Here is a 21,410-nt window from a genome sequence, read left to right as displayed (position 1 = left end):
TTTTTTTTTGAGTAGGAGTCTCACTGTCACGCAGGCTGGAGTGCAGTGGCATGCTCGTGGCCACCACAACCTCGACCTGTTGGGCTCAGGTGATCCTTCAGCCTTAGCCTTCTAAGTAGCTGAAACTATAGGCATGTGCCACCGTGCCCGGCTAATTTTTTTATTTTATTGTAGAGATGACGTCGTGCCAAATTGCCCAGGCTGGTCTTGAACCCATGGGCAATTATAGGCATGAGCCACCACGCCCAGCCAATCTTTCCTTTTTTTAAGTATTTGTGCTGCTGAAGTGAGCATGATCTTTCCTTTTTTTAATACCCCATAGCATTTTGTTTTTCTTATGGCATGTTTCACACAGCACATTTTCCCTATCATTCTTAATAGATTGCAAGTCCCTTTTGGACATAGACTTTATCTTAACACATCCTTTTATCCTCACTTTAGCATAATGTCTTCTGCTTAGAAGATAATTTTAAAAATGCATTTATTGAAATATGGGACATCATTAAAATGAATATACATTAAAACAGTATGACTTTGTTTTTTAAAAAGTTATATCTCTTTATTGCAGAAATTTTTGAAACTACTGATAAGTAAAATGAAGAAACAATCATGAGAAAAATAAATATTTGAGGACTTGCTGTATATATGGCAGGCACATACTTAAAATTAAATGAATATCTCATTTAATTTTTAACAGTTAACTATGAAGTTGACACCCTATGAAGTTGGTGGGTACCATTTTCAACTCTAATTTATAGATGTAGTGAGGAAAAAATGACCCTCATTCACCTAGAGAAAAATACTGCAGTATTGATTTTTGGTGTGCTCCCATTTTTCTAAGTACATATATGCTTTTCCCCGTCAGTAATGTAGAAACTGTTAAATGAGTCACTTTTTCAGTAGAATACAAATGGTCAGCATTTTAGGACATTAAGCAATTCTTACACATGAAATAATTTGGTTTAAAGATCAATTGCCTTTAATCACTCACACTGAGAAAAAACATTTTAATGTACCAGTTTGATAAAATATCACTTAACTTACTAGTGAGATCGCACATTTTAAAATGTTTATTGGTCATGTATGTGTCATATTGGTTGCAACTGATTTTCCAGTCTTTTGTTACCTTTTGATTTTGTTGTACTTTTTGAGATTTTTTGCATGTTAAATGTATCGATTTTTACCTTTTTTTCCTCCTTTTGGTATGAATTTCAGAAAGACTTTCTTTTCCTATTCAAAGATGGTAGTCATATGTATCTAGATTTTAAAAAATGCTTGTATAATTTCATTTTTAAAAGTAAAATAGCATTTTATTATTCCATGATTATATACTCATTATAAAATAATTGTAATGAAAAGAAATCTTTTTTTTTTTTGAGTTGGATTCTCACTCTTGTCGCCCAGGCTGGAGTTCAGTGGCACACTCATGACCACCGCAGCCTCAACCTGCTGGGCTTAGGTGATCCTTCTGCCTCAGTCTTCCAAGTAGCTGGAACTACAGATGCATACCACCATGCCCAGCTAGTTTTTTGTGATTTATTGTAGAGACGAGTTCTCACCAAGTTGCCCGGGCTGGTCTCGAATCCCCAGACTCAGGCAATCCTCACTCCCCAGCCTCCCAAAGTGCTGGGATTACAGGCTGAGTCACCGTACCCAGCTGATAAAAGGACATTTTAAGCAATAAAGTGAAATCTTCCATAACCTCATGTCCAAAGATAGTTATTATTAAAATGTTGATTGTATGTCCTTCCAGAATTTTTTCTTTGTACATATTATCACAATGTGAGGATAATGCAAATATTATCTTACATTGTTTTATATCATCACTTTTAGTAACTTCAGAGTTTTCAGTTTTGTGAATTTACCATATATTTAGTTAGTATCCTACTGTTGGGTGTTTAATGTCCAATATTTTATTGTGATAAATCTACAGTGAATACACTCATAATGCCCTGCTCTCACTTAACCTATTTGAGAGAAATTCCTAGAAGTGAGATTCCTGAACTCTTTTTTTCCCCTTTTCTTAAAATTTTATTTTATTTTAAAGATGTGGGTTACAATTCAGGATTAGATATACAAGTGGTCATCATACAGGTAAAGTTTGGGCCTCCCGTTGGTCCCCATTTTACCTGGTTTGAGATCAGGTACACTTATTGATGTTGTATGCCTCTTCTGGCATTTTTCCACTACTGCCAATTTCTTATAGTTTTATGATAAATGTTCAGGGTCCACTTATCACATGGAACCCACCATGCTGCCCAACAAAACTGGACTGGATTAAAAAAATAAGTCGAATGTGGTGGCTTATGCCTGTAATCCCAGTACTTTAGGAGGCGGAGGTGAGAGGATTGCCTAAGCCCAGGGGTTTGAGACCAGCCTGGGCAACTTGGAAAGACCTCGTCTCTACAATAAATCAAAAAATTAGCCAGGTATGGTGGTGCTTGCCTGTGGTTCCATCTTACTTGGAAGGCTGAGTTGGAAAGATCGCCTGAGGCCAGCAGGTCAAGGATTCAGTGGCTGTGAGCATGCCACTGCACTCCAGCCGGGTGATAGTGAGATTCTGCTCCCTCCCCAGAATGTGGTACATATACACAATGGAATACTATGCAACCATAAAGAAGGTCAAATTAGGGTCTTTGCAGCAAATAATCCATAGTACTCCCTTTACAGCACTGTGTTTCTTTTCTCCATAGCTTAAACCTTGGTTTCTAATTGTAATATTTGTTTAGGTGATATCTGTCTCCTCCACCAGACAAGTCCCATGAAGGCAAAAGTATGAAGTTGTGGTGATTTTTTTTTACACTTTATTTTGGAATATGGTGCAAGATGACAGTATAGATTTAGAGGCTATAATACTCAGTGATCTATCATAGAAACAAAGAACTGAGTACCACATATTCTCACTCATAAGAGATTCTTGAACTTAATAGTACTAGATTTCTAATTTTGATCTATCCCCATTATTCCTTAAGCTAGAAACTTGGATTGTAGTGTCCATCTTCCTCACCTATCACATTCAAATTTTCATCAAATGTTGATTCTGACTCCAAATTATTTCTCAAATATACCTTTCTACATTTATACTGCTTCCATCCTGATCCAGGTCATAATCTTGTCTGATCTGGGCGTAGTAGCAATTAAAGAATCTTTCTATCTGTCTTACCTAACTCCATTTTCCACACAGCATACAAAGGGTTTCTTAATAAACATGAATCTGACAGAAACATAGATCTGACATTGCTGTTCAAAATCCTTCACCACTTTCTATTTTACTCAGTAATATACAGACCAATATGCAGACCATTTTTATGGCTTACAAGGGCCTCCAAAATTAAGTCTCAGGCTGGGCTCGGTGGCTTAGCCTGCAATCCCAAGCACTTTGGAAGGCGGAGACCAGTGGATTGCCTGAGCCCGAAGGTTCAAGACTAGCCTGGACAGTTTGGCGAGACCTCGTCTCTACAATAAATAAATAAATAATTAGCTGGGCATGGTAGCGCACGTTTGTAGTTCCAGTTACTTGGAAGTTTGAGGCGAAAGGATTGCCAGAGCCCAGCAGATCGACACTCAGGTGGCCATGAGTATGCCACTACACTCCAGTCTGGGCAACAGAGTAATACTCCAACTCAAAAAAAAAAAAAATCAGGTCTCTACTCGTTTTTCCAAACTTATTTTGTGCCATCTACCCCCTCTCTATTCTCCAACCACACTGACTTGTTTTTTTCTTCAAATTCTCTAGGTCCTTTTCTGCCTCTGGGCCCTTAAACATTCTGTTCTTTCTACTTGGAAAGCTCTTACCTCCACTTGTTACTTAACCAATTTCTGCCCATCACTCAGAGTTCATCTTAGAACTTTCCTGATCCAGAAGGAAATAATCCATAGTACTTCCTTTATAGCACTGTGTTTCTTTTCTCCATAGCTTAAACCTTGGTTTCTACTTGTAGTATTTGTTTATGTGATATCTATCTCCTCTACCAGACAAGTCCCATGAAGGCAAGAATTCTTTCAGTTTTACTCAATTGTATGTATACTCAGCACCTAGCAGTTAAATGCTTAGTATTTGTGGAGTACATTAACGTTGCCACGTTACTCCTTAGATAAATAGAACCAACTTACATTTATATTAAAAGTATGAGGTTGTGGTGATTTTTTTTTTTTTACACTTTATTTTAGAATATGGTGCAAGATAACAGGGATTTAACTTGATTTTTCCCAGTTAACCATTTATCCTGTAACCTGCTATTATTCTATAATTCAGTATCTTCTCATCTTCTCACTTTAAAAAAATACCATCTGTATATTACAGCAAATTTTTATATCTCAAGTCTCTTATCTGGTACATTATTCTGTCAACCTATATGCCATAATTTTGATTATTTTTGCTTTTTAGTAGACAATTATTTGATAGGCAAATCCTCTTCATCCTCTTCCTCTTCACTGTTTGCATCCATCCTATTTTCCAGATGAAGTCTTTACTATCTTTTTAAGTTGCAAAGAACCAAATCATACTGGAATTTCTATTAAAATTGTATTGAACTTACAAAGTAACAATGAGCCTTCCTGTCTACAAACATACTTTGTTCTATGTCATTTTCAAAATTTTGTAATTTTCTTATTGTGGGTTCTGAACATTTCTTAATTTTATTCTCATTATTTTTATTGCTTTTGAGAGAAGCTTATTTTTCTATTTCTACCTATTAATTTCTAGTATAGAGAAAAACTATTTAGTTTTGTTTTTAATATTTTGTATTTTTAAGCCATCTTTCAGTTCTTTTGGATTTTTAAATAACTAATAACAAATTGTCACAGAGCACTATTAATATGTTCATTCCAGGATAGGCATATTCTTTCACAGCCTTGATATTGTTCTAGGACATTGTCTGTAGTTTGAGTTTAATTTTAATGTCTTATTTACTTGCAGTGTGCATAATTAGGATTATATAATTGAGTCAAAGTGGAAATGTAGCCAACAGTTTAAGATTCCCTTCGAAAATTAATTAAAAGCAGGCTTTTTCCTTTTAAATTTTTCACAAAAGAATATTGTAAACCAGTATTGGCAGAACAGTCTTAGTCCTAAAGTCGTGTTTTTCTCTTTTCAGGAAGTGGTTCTGAAAGACGGAAGAATTGAAAGACTAAAGTTGGAACTTGAAAGGAAAGATGCTGAAATTCAGAAGCTGAGAAATGTGATCACTCAATGGGAGGTTTGTGTCTATTTACTGTTGGAATAGAAAATAAGAATATAGGTTTGCACATTTTGCATTTTTCTTATGTGTAAATATGTTTAATAATCAGTTGATAGAAATAGTCATTCTACAATTTAGGTTTTTAAACTCTGATTAATGATTTAAAGTCTGAATGAGAATATGTTTTGTTTTTTAAAAAATCAGCTTTATTGAGGTACAGCTTACATATAATACATAATTTATTTTTATTGTAAAATATATATAACATAACCATTTTAAGTAAAATTCAGTGGCATTAAGTACCTTTATAATATTGTATAACCATGGCTATCTATTTCTAGAACTATTTCACCATCCAAAACAGAAACTCTGTATCTGTAAACAACTCCCCATTCTCATTCTCCTCACCCTCTGGTAACTTCTAATCTCTAACAATTTGCCTATTCTAGGGACCTTGTAGGTGGAATCATACAATATTTTTGTGTGTGTCTGGCTTATTTCACTCAGCATAATGTTTTCAAGGTTTATCCATGTTATATCATGTGTCAGAATTTCATTCCTTTTTATAGCTGAATAATTTTCCTTGAAGTGTGTGTGTGTGTGTGTGTGTGTGTGTGTGTGTGTGTGTGTGTGTGTGTGTGTATTAGATTTTGTATGCTGGTATACAAGTATATGAGTCCTTGCTTTCAATTCTTTTGGGTATATATCTAAGAGTGGGATTGCTGGATCATACTGTAATTCTGTTTAACTTTTTGAGGAACTCCAAACTGTTTTCCATAGCAACTGTATCATTTTATGTTCCTACCAGCAGTGAACATTTACTTTTAACCATAAATCTGTTACTCTTACATCTTCCCTTATGCTTTTTTTTGTAAATCTGGGTTTTTAAAACTCACCTCATGTATCATTGTTTTTTGACTAATATTAATTCACTCATTAATTATGTACTGAGTGCCTGTAATATTCCAGGTACTTTTCTGGGCCCTACTTATGTAATAGTGTGAAAAATAAATCAAGTTCTAGCCCTAATAGTTCTTATTTTCCTTCCTCCTCTACTCATGCCTTTAAGAATCATTCCTGACTGGGTGTAGTGGCTCACACCTGAAATCCTAGCACTTTGAGAGACCAAGGCAGGCGAATTGCTTGAGCCCAGGAGTTTGAGACCAGCCTGGGCAACATAGCAAAACCTCATCTCTCCAAAAAAAAAACAAAACAAAGTTAGCTGTGTGTGGTGGCACTTCCTGTAGTCCCTGCTGTTGTGGGAGGTTGAGGCAGAAGGATTGCCTGAGCCCAGGGTGTCAACGCTACGGCAGCCGTCATTGTGCCACTGCATTCCAGCCTAGATGACAGAGTAAGACCCCAACTCAAAAAAAAAGGCTCATTCCTGCTAAAACCTTTTCTGACTGTACCCTCCTATCTCCCTTAGCTTTTTATTTTTAGTTTTCTTTGCTTTTGTTGTGCTAGGGACAGGGAATACAAACATGAGTTAGCAAGAAGTTTGTGGTCTAATGGAGAACATAACCATGTAAATAATTGCAGTACAAGGTAGGATCTATAATTGAGATTTGACAGACTGCTGCAGAAACACAGGAAAAGGAATGAATGAGTTGCTGCTATTGAAAACTGGTAAGGATTTAACATAAAAAATGATTTTTCCAGGTAGAGAGAAAGAAGAGTGTGTACAAAAGCATGGGAATGGTGGAAAGTACATTGTAGCTGACATTTAGAGAAATAGGAAGCTGTCAAAGGTGAGATTGGAGATATAAGTTGGGGGTCAGAATTTGAGACATTTAGATTTTAGAGAAGGCAGTATAAAAGTCTCTAGAAGGGAAGTGACATGGTAATTGTTTTGTAGGATGATAATAATGCATGGAGCTGAGGCTTGAGGTGAAGACAGTCTGGTAAAATAATGAATACATCCTGAGTGTAAGAGGAAGAGCACATTTTTTAACTGGTTTGGGAGATGGGAACTAGTAGATTCCATTTTGGACATGTTGACATTGAAATGGCTGTGGCATAGCAGGCATATATACTCCAAATGTAGTTAGACACAGTGGAGTCACAACATGTATACATTTAACTTTATCACCTTTATATGCAGCTTATCGTGAAACTAAAAATACTAGTAAGGGCATTGTGTATTTCACATGTGCTCTTTATTATAAACTACATATAACTAGTGTTTTATATATTTATGTTTTTATAGATACATTTACTCTACAGGATTGTATATACAAAACTGTACATGTATTTTTTAATAAGCAATATAAGCGTTTTCACAGATAACCTTGCTTATTTTCAATTTTTGCTTTATGAACTGATTTTAGACCCTAAGTCTTGAATAAAAAGTGCCTTCATGAATACTGATCTGGACCTTGGACAAAAGTCTTGAGCTAGAGATAAGAGTATGGTGAGACAATAACATAGATTGAATCCCTGAGGGGGGAATTTCATATGAATATAATTCCATATTCACAGTAAATAATTCTGTATTTCATAGTGAATACAGTTGTAGTTGAGTGTTTATGTTTCCCCCTATATGTGATTACATATATATATTTTTTTTTTTTTTTTTTGAGTCAAAGTGTCACTCTTGCCCAGGCTGAAATGCAGTGACACATTCACAGCTTACCACAGCCTTAACCTCCTGGGCTCAGGCATTCCTTCCCCTCAGCCACCCAAGTAGCTGGGATTACAAGGGCATGCCACCAGCCCACCTAATTTTTTTACTTTTTTGTAGAGACAAGGTCTCCCTATATTGCCCAGGCTGGTCTGGAATTCCTGGATTCAAGCCGTCCTCTTGCCTTGGTGTCCCAAAGTGCTGGAATGACAGGTGTGAGCGTGGCTCCCCCTCATATTTTTATATTTCCATCTGACTTGTCTCCCTTGTTCATTCCTAAACTGCTCTGCAGTCCTACTGCCTTTTATGTTTCCTTTGATGCTTACTTCAGTTTACTGTATTGACTGCAGTATTACACAGCAAACATTATTGATTTATTATGAGCAATTTAATGGACAGAGCACTATTTAATAAGGTTCATCATTATTGGGCTTAAAAATACATTTAAGCCGGGCTCGGTGGCTCAGCCTGTAATCCCGCACCTTTGGGAGGCTGAGGTGAGTGGATTGCCTGAGCCCGCGGGTTCGAGACCCGCCTGGGCAGCGAGACCTCATCTCTACAATAAATCAAAAAATCAGCCGGGCGTGGTAGTGCACGCCTGTAACTCCGCTTACTTGGCAGCTTCACGCGGAACGACCACCGGAGCCCAGCCGGAACCGAGTAATGAGCCAGGGATGTGCCACTGCACTCCAGTCTGGGCGACAGAGTGAGACTCTAACTCCAAAAAAAAAAAAAATACATTTAAATTTGTTTTACAAAAAATTTTTTTGAATCTGACAACTTCTATACATATCTATGTGCACATTGAAAAAATGATAAGTTTCTTATACTGATCTATTTTCCTTAGGCTTTTGTTTTTCTGTAATATGTTAAGTGTATTGTTTTCTCTATTTTTAAAAAAATTTTATTGAGTTGAGTCTCACTCTGTTGCTCATAACTGGAGTGTTGTGGCACAATCATGGCTCATTCCTGGGTTCAGGCAATTCTTCTGCCTCAGCCTCTCGAGTAGCTGGCACTACAGGTATGTGCCTCTACGGCCGGCTAATTTTTTGATTTTTTGTAGAGACAAGGTCTCACTGTGTTGCTCAGATTGGTCTCAAACTCTTACAGCAGTCCACCTGTCTCAGCCTCCCAAAGTGCTGGGATTATAAGTGTGAGCCACCACACCCAGCCTGCTCTAATGCACTAATGTATTACATCTTTATAAATGATTCATAGAGTGTTATAAGATATATTGAATAAGGGCAGTGTAGCCAGAAAATTGCCTAAAATATGGATGTTGATTTGGGAACACAATTCTTATTCTTAAATGTGTAATTGTATCATTTATACAGTATGAAAAGAAGCTAAGCTATTTGGGAAGAGAAATTGAAAAAGAGTTGAAAGATATTTCAGTAAATTATTAATTCATATCAGAAAAAGTTATTATAACAATAATTTTTTGTTTTTTAGTCAAAATCTCACTCTGTCACCCAGGCTGGAGTGCAGTGGTATGATCACGGCCACCACAGCCTCGACCTGGGCTCAGGCGATCCTTCTGCCTCAGCCTTCCAAGTAGCTGGAACTTCAGGCATGCGCCACCACACCCAGCTAATTCTTTGATTTATTGTAGAAATGAGGTCTTGCCAGATTTCCCAGACTGGTCTCGAACCCCTGAGTTCAGGCAATCCTCTCACCTTCGCTTCCCAAAGTGCTGGAATTACAGGCATAAGTCACTCTGCCCAGCCTATAACAATAATTATTTAGTCAGTGAAAAAACAAAAGATTAGTTAAGCCTTAACTAAGAAGGTATAGACCTGCACTATACAATTCAATAACCAAAATTTAAATTGAGGTTAAGTAAAATTGACCCTAACTTAACTTCATTTTCTCAGTCACACTAGCCATATTTCTAGTGTTCTTTCTGTAGCCACATATGTTGGACAGTGGTAGATATAGGAACAGATATAGAAGGTTCTAGTATATTGCTGGACAGTACTAGTTTAGAACTATGAATCATTTTTCTTTTGGTTTTCATCTAAATTATTTTGAATTATATAAAGATTTTATTTGATGAAGAAGAGAGAGAGATGCTTAAGGAAAAATTTGTATTATCCTGAGTTTTTTCCACCTTATCCCTCTTTTTTTAAATTTTCACTCACTTATAATATTGATATCTATTATTCTACCAGGGATTTAATTTAAGTAGTAGATAGTTTTGAACACATTTTTACCCATCCTGTTTCTTTCAAAAGTAACTATGTCTTTGAGCAAGTCTGGAATTCAGCTCCATAAATTGGTAGTAAATCATTAATTATATCATTTGCTTTTTTAAAAAACTGTATCTTTTTTCTTTGACTATTAGGCAAAATATAAAGAAGTAAAGGCAAGAAATGCACAGTTACTGAAAATGCTTCAGGAAGGTGAAAGTAAGTGACTTTGTATGTTTTTATAATTAAAAGTTTATCTTAATATCTGAAGATAATTTTTAAATATGTCATTTATCAACTCAACAAAATAGTGTTTGATAGTACAATAGGGTGACTATGGTTAATGATAATTTGCATATTTCAAAATAGCTAGAAGAGAAGATTTGAAATGTTCTCAGCACAAAGAAATGATAAATGGTTGAGGTGCTGGAGAATATCTTTAAGACTGCCTAAATATTGCATGTATGTATCAAAATACTACGTGTATCCCATAAATATCTACAATAGTTATGTATCAATAAAAAAGAGTTGGAAAAAACTCAACAAAACAAAAAGGTTTTTCAGAGTGATATAAACTGGATAGTTACTGATGTTATTATCACAAGTCACTCTTACAGCATCTGTTTTATGCAAATTTACAACTATTCAGGTAAGAGAAACTGTAAAAATTCAATTCCTATAAATCACTGTATGATATTTAGAGAGAAAATAAGCATAACATTTCTTAGGATTTCTTAGGATGACAGGAGGCAGCCTGTCAGCACTTTAGGTTTTCCTTTTTGTTTCCTTCTTTCCTTATCTTCTCTTCCACTGCTCTTCACACTTTCACTGCTACTCTAAACTTCTGACAAAAGGCCATCAGCAGGAAGACAAGGAAATTAATACAAAAAATGATTATAGATAGTAAGATTAGTAAAGCCCACCAAATCAGTTACATTTCTCTGCGTACCAAGTGACACTTACCTTGAAGTTCTGTGAAAATTCTCTATTCAAAACAGAAAAGGAAGTGATATTAATTTTTATTTGAGATTTATGCAAAACAAATTATTAACAATAGAAGAGACATAGATTAAGGCAAATGAGAAAATAGTCTCCTGAATGGACAAAATTAAATGTAAGAAACAATTTTTCTATTATTAAGAGCTAATCCCAAATATAGCTCCTGTGAGTACTGCATAACACTTTAAAAATTGTGAAATACACACTGAAGAATAAAAAACCAAATACCAAAAATTGTTTTCAGATGTGAAGGTACAGTAAACCCTCTACATACATGGGTTCCCCATCTGTGGATTCAACCAATTGCAGATCAGAAAATATTTTTAAATTGCATCTGTACTGGATGTGTGCAGATTTTTTCTTGTCATTACTCCCTAAATGATACAGTGTAGCAACTCTTTACATAGCATTTACATTGCATTTGGCATTATGAGTAATCTAGAGATGATTTAAAGTATATGAGAGGATATGTGTAGGTTATATGCAAATATTATGCCATTTTATATCAGAGACTTTACTGTCCAAGTATTTTGGTGTCCTTCAAAGGTCTTGGACCAAAGGAATCAATCCCCCACAGATCTGAGGGTTGATTGTACTGGGAGTAGAACTGTTCAACCAAAATTTGAACTATGTTACAAAACAGTTATCAAAAAGATAAGAGTCTACAGCCATACCACCCTGAACTCACCTGATCCCTTCAAAATCATGTGTATAAAACCAGAAATCATGCCTAGCTAGACAGAATGTATAGTCTTAAAGTAGATTCAAATTTATATTTTTTTTATAACTTAAGTATTACACAACATAACTATGATGGAGTAGAAGTTAAGAATAATGGGGGAGCCGGGCTTGGTGGCTCAGCCTGTAATCCCATGCTTTGGGAGGCTGAGGTGAGTGGATTGCCTGAGCCCGCGGGTTCGAGACCCGCCTGGGCAACTTGGCGAGACCTCATCTCTACAATAAATCAAAAATAAACCGGGCGTGGTAGCACGTGCCTGTAATTCCAGATACTAGGAAGGCTGAGGTGGAAGGATCGCCGGAGCCCAGCAGGTCGAGGCTGCGGTGGCCGGGAGCGGCCACTGTACTCCAGTCTGGGTGACAGAGTGAGACGCCAATTAAAAAATAAAAAAAAAGAATAATGGGGAAAGGCATTATTTGGACATTTAGATGTCAACATCCTGAGATTAATTTGGATCTGTGCATATTCCTGGGTCTTTCAGTGAACAAAAGTGTGAAAATAAAATAAACTTTTTTAAAGATACATTTCTAATTACAGAAATGAAGGGTATTATTGAACATTTGATGTGTAAGTTCTAAATATATAAAAATAAAATAGTATTCCCCACTAATAATCATTGTGGAAATTGAGATCGTTAAGTGACAAAAGCATGAACTCAAAAATAGATTAAAAATGGCTACCAATAAGTAAGGTCATTGTCCATAGTCCATTCTGTACTCTAAGTAGAAGAATTTTATATAGGATCATTACATGAAATTTCTAATAACACTCTAGCATTTATAATGTAACTATAAATACAGTCAGTTTTGTTATAATGCAGCATGTGTTTCTAACAATCACTAGTCTCTGTAAAAATCACATAATTAAAACTACAAGACATGAGAAAAAGGGGTTTAGGAGAGCACAACACTCAAAAACTTTATTAGTGACACATTAAAAAAATATGGGAACCTAATAAAAACAAATAGCACATGTTAAAATGGTTATATACATAAATATTACATAAATATGGCAGTTTGCACTGATGAAAATCTAAAGTAGGCTTCATAAGGGTTTAAGCTTATTTGTTACTGTTAAGTGGTAAAAGGATGAAAAGTTGTAACACCAGATGAGTGTGGTTCTTAGCACGAGGTGAACTGAGGTAACTAGTAGATATTTGAGGTGTATACATATATAGATGCGGTTTTCTGTGTTAATGAAATGGTGCTTAAGGGCACTGAAAATTTGTGTTATCTTCAAGTTGTTACCTAATATATCAGCGTCATTGAAACAAGTTTGTATTTTCAAAACAGGCATTATAGGAAAACTGACTGTAATGAAGTATTACATACTTCTTAAAAATCACTAGTTTTCAGCAAGTATATCTAATCCTGGGGATGGAAGAGCAGAAAGTGTAATTTGTGAAAGTTCCCAAGTTGATTCATGAGAGACAGAGCAGATTCTTGATACCACATGTCATCTCATTAAGTATCATATTAAACTATGAAAAATAAATTGGAATTCTAGTGTTACATTGGCAGAATTGTGGTGATATCAGTACTCATATAGTTGAACAGTTCCTCCTTTACTAATTTTATTACAGTTTTACCTCTTTCGTCTGTCCTACCTTGTTTTCAAAGTGTGAAGCTACTTTTTTATGCACTAGCCATCACCATGAGTTAAGGAAATTCTCAGCCATGTGAAGATTTCTAAAGCTTAGTAAACATAGGGGTCAAAATACAGATCTCTTGCTTCCTCCAAGAGAGAGAAACCTCTAGAAAATGAATAGTTCTGAGAGAACACATGTGTTATATGATCAGTTATGATCATATATAAACTATATTTATTTGACAGCACTTTATTGATATTAAAAATAACAGACTAATAGTCTTTTGGCATTATAGTATGTCTACCAAAAAGTACTCTAGCCGGGCTCAGTGGCTCAGCCTGTAATCCCACGCTTTGGGAGGCTGAGGTGAGTGAATTGCCTGAGCCCGCGGGTTCGAGACCCGCCTGGGCAACTTGGTGAGACCTAATCTCTACAATAAATCAAAAAATCAGCTGGGCATGGTAGTGCGTGCCTGTAATTCTGGCTACTCGGAAGGCGAGGTGGAAGGATCGTCGGAACCCAGCAGGTCGAGGCTGCGGTGGCCGGGACACTGCACTCCAGTCTGGGCGACAGTGAGACTCCAACTCAAAAAAAAAAAAAAAAAAAAAAAGTACTCTATATTGTTTTAAAAATATTGCTTTACATTTAGTCAAGGTATTTAGTATAGATGTAAAAATTAATCTTTCACATATCTGCATATCTGTAAAATTGACATTTTAACACCACAGAAAATGTACAATTTCCAAGAAAAAATGCTGTGATGATAATGATCAGAATTTAATAGCAAATTTTTTTTTAATTTTCTGGTGGAAAATAAAGAGTTATGCAAGATCAAGAAGTACATTCATTAAGTATGCAAACAAGAAATCATTGTTCTCTCATGGCACTGCTATATCTTAGTTTGCTAAAACATTTTACTAAAGTATTTGAGTGACTGAAAAGACTGTACTACTGTTTTTCCTTTTTTGTTAGTGAAAGATAAAGCAGAAATACTTCTGCAAGTTGATGAATCACAAAGTATCAAGAATGAGCTAACTATACAGGTAAGGAACTGTGGAGCATACATGACTGGTTTTCTTAAGTTAATCTTTAGTTTTGACTTATTAAAATTGACTAAACAGAATTATAGCCCATCGACACTGCAAGAAAGTGATATAAATATACTTTATTGTTATGTAGGATCAAATATACGAAGATTCTGTGTTACTATACAAAGGGAGCTAGACATGAAGAATGGTTGTATTTTAATGAACTATGAGTATAAGAGAAAAGGGCAGTTCTGTAGAACTTGTCCTGTGCCTGGACTTGATTTTCTCCCCTTCACATCCAAGCTTATCCCATCTATCCTTAATATACAACTGTGTACAATGCCTAATGGAAATTATGGGGAGAGTTTAACTTCTGCTAACTCATCCATCTGGTTGTGAAAAATCATCATTGTGAAGAAGTGTTAAGAATTAGATTATTGCCCCCCAAAAAGCCTTTTTCTTACTATTTGGTTATAGGTGACTTCACTTCATGCTGCATTAGAACAAGAGAGATCTAAGGTGAAAGTATTACAAGCAGAATTAGCCAAATACCAGGTATGCTTTTATAATTTTGAAGTGTTTTCATCACAATATATTTGGAGTTTATACTATGTGAGGATACATGCACTGTTTTAGTCTTAGGCCAAAATTTGTTCACCAAATATATTTATAGTTTTGTTTATTGGTCATATAACTTACAATTAGAAGTTGTTGAGGTTATTCTAGATATTGGTTTACACAGCAATAACTAAAGTAATTCAGAAAAATCCTTGAACTACATAGATGATATGGCATACATGTTATTGAATCACATTAGGGTAAGACACACAATGACATTTGTTTCATTATATCATAAGTTTGATTAGTTGGATACAGTGATATCTTCTAGGTATCTCCATTGTAAAGATATCAATTCCCTTTTATAGTTATAAGTAATAAGTGGGTGATACTTTGAGATTTTGTGAATATGTTTTTAGCATGCATTGATGTTATTTGTATCAGTTATTTTGGTAATTGCAAAATAGTTGTTTTCTAATTCTATAATTCCTTCTACGTTTATCAGCTGGCATTCAGAATTTTTTTCTGGATGAAGCAATTAAAAATATCAGTGCTTGGTTTCAATATGTATATATGTGTGTATATGTATATATCTACTTGTACATATGTATGTGTGTCTGAATCTTTATATGCATTACTTAATGTGGGATTACAGTCAAAAAAGCTCGAAAGCCACTGGTGGTATAAAGAACGTAAAAGTTGTTTAGTTCTAGTTTTAAAATCTAATCAACCCAGAAAGGAGAATTCCCTTTGCCTGGTTGACTTTGAAAAGGATTCTTGTGTGTTGTTTTGGGTTTAAAAAAAATCTAATTGAGAAGCATAGTAAGAGTTTTAGGCTATATAACATTGGTGCTTATATACGGTGGGTATCTACTTTAAAGAAGTGTTTTTGCTAAATTTCTTTTTATTTTCCTGCTAACAGGAAATAAACCTTGTGAGTTTCTTTGTTTTGTTTTTTGTGACAGGGTCTCCTCTGTCGCCCAGGCTGGAGTACAATGGCACTATCCTGGCTCACTGCCGCCTCAAATTCCCAGGCTCAAGCGATCCTCCTGCCACAGCCTCCTGAGTAGCAGGACTGCTGGGATATACCACCAGGCCTGGCTAATTTTTTTTTTTTTTACCTTTTTGTATAGATGAGGTCTTGCTGTGTTGTCCAGGCTAGTCTTGAACTACTGGCTTCAGGTGATCCTCCCACCTCAGCATCCCAGAGTGTGAAAATTACAGGTGTGAGCCGCCAAGCCAGCCTTGTTTTTTGACATATCATTATACATCTCATGTTGCATAAAACCTATTCATACCATTTTTCTCTGAATAAATCTTGGGAGAAATTTTATGTGGTCAGAGGTGAACAGCAACATTCTTACACTTGGGTGTTGTTTTGTTTTAAAAGATTGATGTAGAAATATTTTTTAAACCAAGAGGGAACCTTTAGTCAGAAAAAGGATAAATAGAAGTCAAGAGAAGCTCCCGTCATTATCAAGTGCGTTTGGGCCCCATATGCCCCTTGTATGACCACCATTTTAAGAAATGCAGTTCCATAGACAAGTAGTTTCCAAACTTGACTTGTCATCAGGATCACTTGGAAGCATTTTGAACTACAGATTGTTAACCAGTTAAATAAGTGTAGGAAAAACCTAGATATCAGAATTTAAAGAATATTACTACTTAGGTGATTCTGATGATCAAACTAAGTTTGGATCATTGCAATAGTTTATAAAATTAGGAAAAACTGGCCAGGTGCAGTGGTTCATGCCTGTAATACCAGCACTTTGGGAGGCAGAGGTGAAAGGATTGCCTGAATCCAGGGGTTCGAGACCAGCCTGTATAACTTAGTGAGACCTCATCTCTACAATAAATGTAAAAAAAAATTAGCCAGTAGTCCCAGCTACTTGGAAGGCTGAGGTGGAAGGGCTGCCTGAGCCCAGCAGGTCGAGGTTGTGGTGAAAAGTGAATTTGCCACTGGGTGACAGAATGAGATACCATCTCAAAAAAAAAAGGAAAAACTACAAAACTATTATATGGTAAATACATCAAACTGTTATTTATGGTTAGATTGGGGGGGAGTAAAGTAATTACGGATGATTTTAATTTTCTTTGTATGTTTGTACTTTCCATATTTCTACAATGAATATTTGTTTTTAAAATCAGAACAAAGCAGAAAATGTTATATTAAAATTTACATAAAATTATTTTATGCTGCCTCTATTTTTCCTTGGCTCAAGTCAAAGACCATAAGTGATGTTTCATAAAGAACAAATTAAATACAGATATATATATGTATATATATATATGCACATATATATATATATGCATGCCACTGAGCAATATGAAAAGTATAACCTACTTTTCAATCTACTAATGAAGAAAATAAAATTTCTAAGTGAATATGAACAAAACTAGACAGAACTTAAATTATAAATTGAATTACCCAAAAGGTAATGACCGGAATTACAAATTTGCTGATCATGTGGAGCAAAGTAAATGTATGGCTTAATTTAGTATTGATCAAACACTTTAGTTCTTTGAAAAACTCTACAGTCAAAATGAGCTCTAAAAAATAAGATATTGGTGATCTTACTAAGCCAAAACTAATTCAAATAGAAGTAACTGTTTTCTACAACCTATTTTAACTCTTTATAAAAATAAACATATAAATAATTCAGAAAAAGAAATTGCTTTCCTCTTATATCCCAAAATGCCTTTGGTCTATATTCATAAAATAAAAATGGCCCCAAAATAGTATTTCCTAAATAATTTGCTGTATTTTTCTTTACAGGGTGGCAGAAAAGGGAAAAGAAACTCGGAATCCGACCAGTGTAGGTGATTACATTAGCCTTTGAAGTCAACACAGAAATTAAAACTTTCAGGATTTTTCAAAAATGTATATATTTAATGCTGTGCAACTGCTAAACTATGCAGTTTTTGTTGAAGGAACTAAAAGCAACTAGCTCACTAACAGTCTATAGTTTTATGTTTTGGCTTAAAGTGAAAAAAGAAGAAATATAGAAATCCAGCAGAATTCAGTGACTATTGTTTACTATCCATACTTCTTATCACTTTAGTTTTTCATCAGTCAATAAAAATAATTTACTCTTCCATTAATATGTTTGATTTTTTTACATTTCAGAAACACGTGAAAGTATTTGTGTGTGTGTGTGTGTGTGTGTGCCTACAGCACAATCAGTAGGGTCCTTTCAGTTCAGCAAATATTTGCTCAGCACTTTTTGTGTACTAAACCCTATAGGACATACAAGATGAAATATGGTTGATAACTTCAAATAGCATGCTTAGGGAAATAGAAGGTGTGGTGAGTAAAACAACAGCAAAAAATAATTACCATAGATATTAGAGTGTGAAATTCTGTTGTTTGGAAATTCAGAAAACTTGCATAAGGTAGTTTAATTCAAAGGATAGATATTTTGTCTGTAGCTTTATTGATAGGCATTCCAGGCAGACAGAATGAAATCTGGGCTGGAAGATTTGTCTAAAGAACAGTCTGTGAATGCTTTCACTGTAAGATAAGGGGTAAACCAAGGTTGTCCACTCTCCACCCCTCCCCCATGTCAACAATGTATAAGTGATCCTACTTAATGCAGTAAATGAAGAAAAAAATGATAAAAGTATACAGATTGCAAAAATAAATAAATAAAGAACAGACTGCCTTGAGGACAGTAACATGACACACGCTAGAAATAGAAAGTGTTGCTGTGTGGGAGAAATAAATAAGAGATTTTTCATTGGTATAATCAGTTGCTGGAATAATTAGTAGGTTGAGATTTGGATTATCTAAATACAGTTATTAAATTACAGTTATTCAGGGTGTGGTGGCTCACGCCTGTAATCCCACACTTTGTGAGGTGGAGGCAAGAGGACTGCTGAGCCCAAGGGTTTGAGGTCAGCTTGGGCAACTAGTAGAAATCTCGTCTCTACAATAAATAAAAAAATTAGCTGAGTATGGTGGCACATGCTTGTGGTTCTAGCTACTTGGAAGGCTGAGGTAGAAGGATGGATCATCTGAGCCCATCAGGGTGAGGCTGTGATGGCTGTGAATGTGCCACTGTACTCCAACCTGGGCAACAGAATGAGACTCCGACTCAATAAATAAACAAACAAATAAATAAATAAAATACAGTTATAATTTATTAAAATACAAGAATTTTGTTTTTGCTGTGGATGAACACATAATTACTTGGCCTCCATAACCAGCATTATATGAAAGATTCTTCTTCATGACAGTCTTTGAAGAAAAAATACTTAAACTGAAAGGTAATGAAAGTGTCATTGTTGCTTGTTTTTGGCCTCTGAACCTTGCAAAGAATTGTTACTACTTAATCACTACATTCCAATTGCTTAGTCTGCTATGAGGCACAGAGTAGGTACAAAGAAACATTTAATTAACAAAGTTGTAAAGCTTAATTAAAGACAATTTTCTCCTAAGTTTACGTTTAAGAATAGATATTAGCCGGGCTGGATGGCTCCTCAGCCTGTAATCCCGCACCTTTGGAAGGCTGAGGTGAGTGGATTGCCTGAGCCTGCGGGTTCGAGACCCATCTGGGCAGCGAGACCTCATCTCTACAATAAATCAAAAAATCAGCCGGGCGTGGTAGCACGCGCCTGTAATTCCGGCTACTCGGAAGGCTGAGGTGGAAGGATCGCCGGAGCCCAGCAGGCGAGGCTGCGGTGGCCGGGAGCGGCCACTACACTCCAGTCTGGGTGACCGAGTGAGACTCCAACTCAAAAAAAAAAAAAAAAAAAAGAATAGATATCATTAGTACCTAATTAATTTGTTAGGCATATATGGTAATGTTCCATGATAACATATTTTTTAGCCCAGTGAAGAACTAAGTCAGATTTGTAATACTGTCTTATATAGGCTGGACAGAACCTGAATCAGAATTATTTCAATTATAATTTAATTGCTCAAGTAGTTAATCAACGAAGTTACCAAAGCACATTATATTATCTGCCTGCATATTATCCATTTGATACATTATCTAGCATCTAGCACAGTGCCTTGTGCATGGTAGACATTCAACAGATAGGCCATTTTCTACTAGTGTATATTGGATAAAAATCACCTGGGCACATGGAAAACACTTCACTGATCATCCTCTTTTGTGTCAGCGTTTTCTAGAGTACTGTATTCTTCCTTGACTGATGTATCCACTCCTATGGCCTCATCTATCAATTCTGGGCCAGTGTATCAGTTCCAGAAGAGAAAGCTTTATCTAGTAAGAGATGGAAAAAAGTCAGTGGTCAACTGGTGATTTCTTCGATTTTGCTAATTGACTTCTCAGGCATTCTGCTTTAATAAATAACACTCAGACTCTTTTCAGTTTCCTAAATGTTAAATGAAATTATTGATAGCACATTATGTGCCAGGTACTGTGTTAAGTATTGGAGATGCAAATATGAGACATCCTGGTACTCAAGGTGTTCACAATCAGTAGGAAGAAAACAAAAATGCAAAGAAATGATCGTAAAATATACTAATAAATAATCTTTTTATATTCACATTTATATTGAAGTATAGAAGAAAATGCATCTTACTATTTTAAAGGGATATTTCAGACATTTTAATGATTTCAAACTCCATTAATGTTTTACTAAAAATGTGATTATGGCAACATAGCCAGTTAAATTCAGCAAATATATTTGACATCATTTATAATGTGTTAGTAAAACCAGAGGAGCTAAGCAGTGTTTGCATCCCAGTTCTATTACTTATTGGTTGTGTGACCCTGGTCCATAATGAATCTTCAGTAAATGACTGACAGAGTGAACTAGGTATCAAATAGGAGCAGAGCTGGGTATAGTGGCATGTGCCTGTAGTCCCAGCTACTTGGGAGTCTGAGGTGGGAAGATCGCTTCAGCCCCAGAGTTTGAAGCTGTGGTGAGCAGTGATCATGCCACTGTACTCTAGCCTGGGTAACAAAGTGAGACCCCTGCCTCAAAAAAACAACAACAACAACAAAAACAAACAGAAGGGGGAACAGATAGTGAAAGTTTTGAGTAAAAAGCTATATAAATGGCTACCTTCAAATTATTTTTGATCTAATAGGAATAAAAGAGCACAGCACATAAGTTATTAAAATTAAGAAGATGGTGGAGTCCACAAAATATGTATGTATACATGTATATGTATATATATTCTTAGCTATCCAGCCCAATCTAGCCTTCAGCTGACTCCAGCTCCCTTTCAATGCAAACACATGAGAGATCCAGAGGGAAGGAGAACTGATGAACTGAGCCCAGTTAATTCACAGCACAGTGAGAGATAATATAAAATAGTGGCTATCAAAATCCACTAAGTTTTCAGATGGTCTGTTATTGTAGCTTAAAGAGATACACTATTCCAATATTTAAAAACCCCTTTCTGTTACTTTTCTTTTCGGCACCAGCCACCTATTTATAAGGAATTATGAATGTCAAAATTACAACAGTATGGAAAAAGCTGTGTTGCCCAGTTTAGGATGGTGTTATGTTGCAAGTTTCATGAGTTCAGTTGT

At 35.6% G+C, this 21,410-nt stretch overlaps 1 protein-coding gene across 3 annotated transcripts in view; it reads left to right on the top strand.

The window, feature by feature from the left end:
• The window catches only part of GKAP1 (G kinase anchoring protein 1), a 74,174-nt gene extending 56,175 nt beyond the window's left edge, over positions 1–17,999 (top strand). For all 3 annotated transcript variants that reach the window (XM_008072541.1, XM_008072542.1, XM_008072540.1), the window contains 5 exons: positions 5,097–5,198; positions 10,145–10,208; positions 14,288–14,358; positions 14,821–14,898; positions 17,678–17,999. In XM_008072541.1, coding sequence (XP_008070732.1) covers positions 5,097–5,198; positions 10,145–10,208; positions 14,288–14,358; positions 14,821–14,898; positions 17,678–17,725 — 363 coding nt within the window. In that variant the 3' untranslated portion in view covers positions 17,726–17,999. The remainder of the gene's footprint in view (positions 1–5,096; positions 5,199–10,144; positions 10,209–14,287; positions 14,359–14,820; positions 14,899–17,677) is intronic.
• Positions 18,000–21,410: the final 3,411 nt, after the last annotated feature.

Source organism: Carlito syrichta, unplaced genomic scaffold, assembly GCF_000164805.1.
Source record: "Carlito syrichta isolate Samal-C Ts95f unplaced genomic scaffold, Tarsius_syrichta-2.0.1 Scaffold315331, whole genome shotgun sequence".
In the NCBI taxonomy this organism is placed as follows: domain Eukaryota; kingdom Metazoa; phylum Chordata; class Mammalia; order Primates; family Tarsiidae; genus Carlito; species Carlito syrichta.
This window is presented reverse-complemented; position numbering and strand designations above follow the sequence as displayed.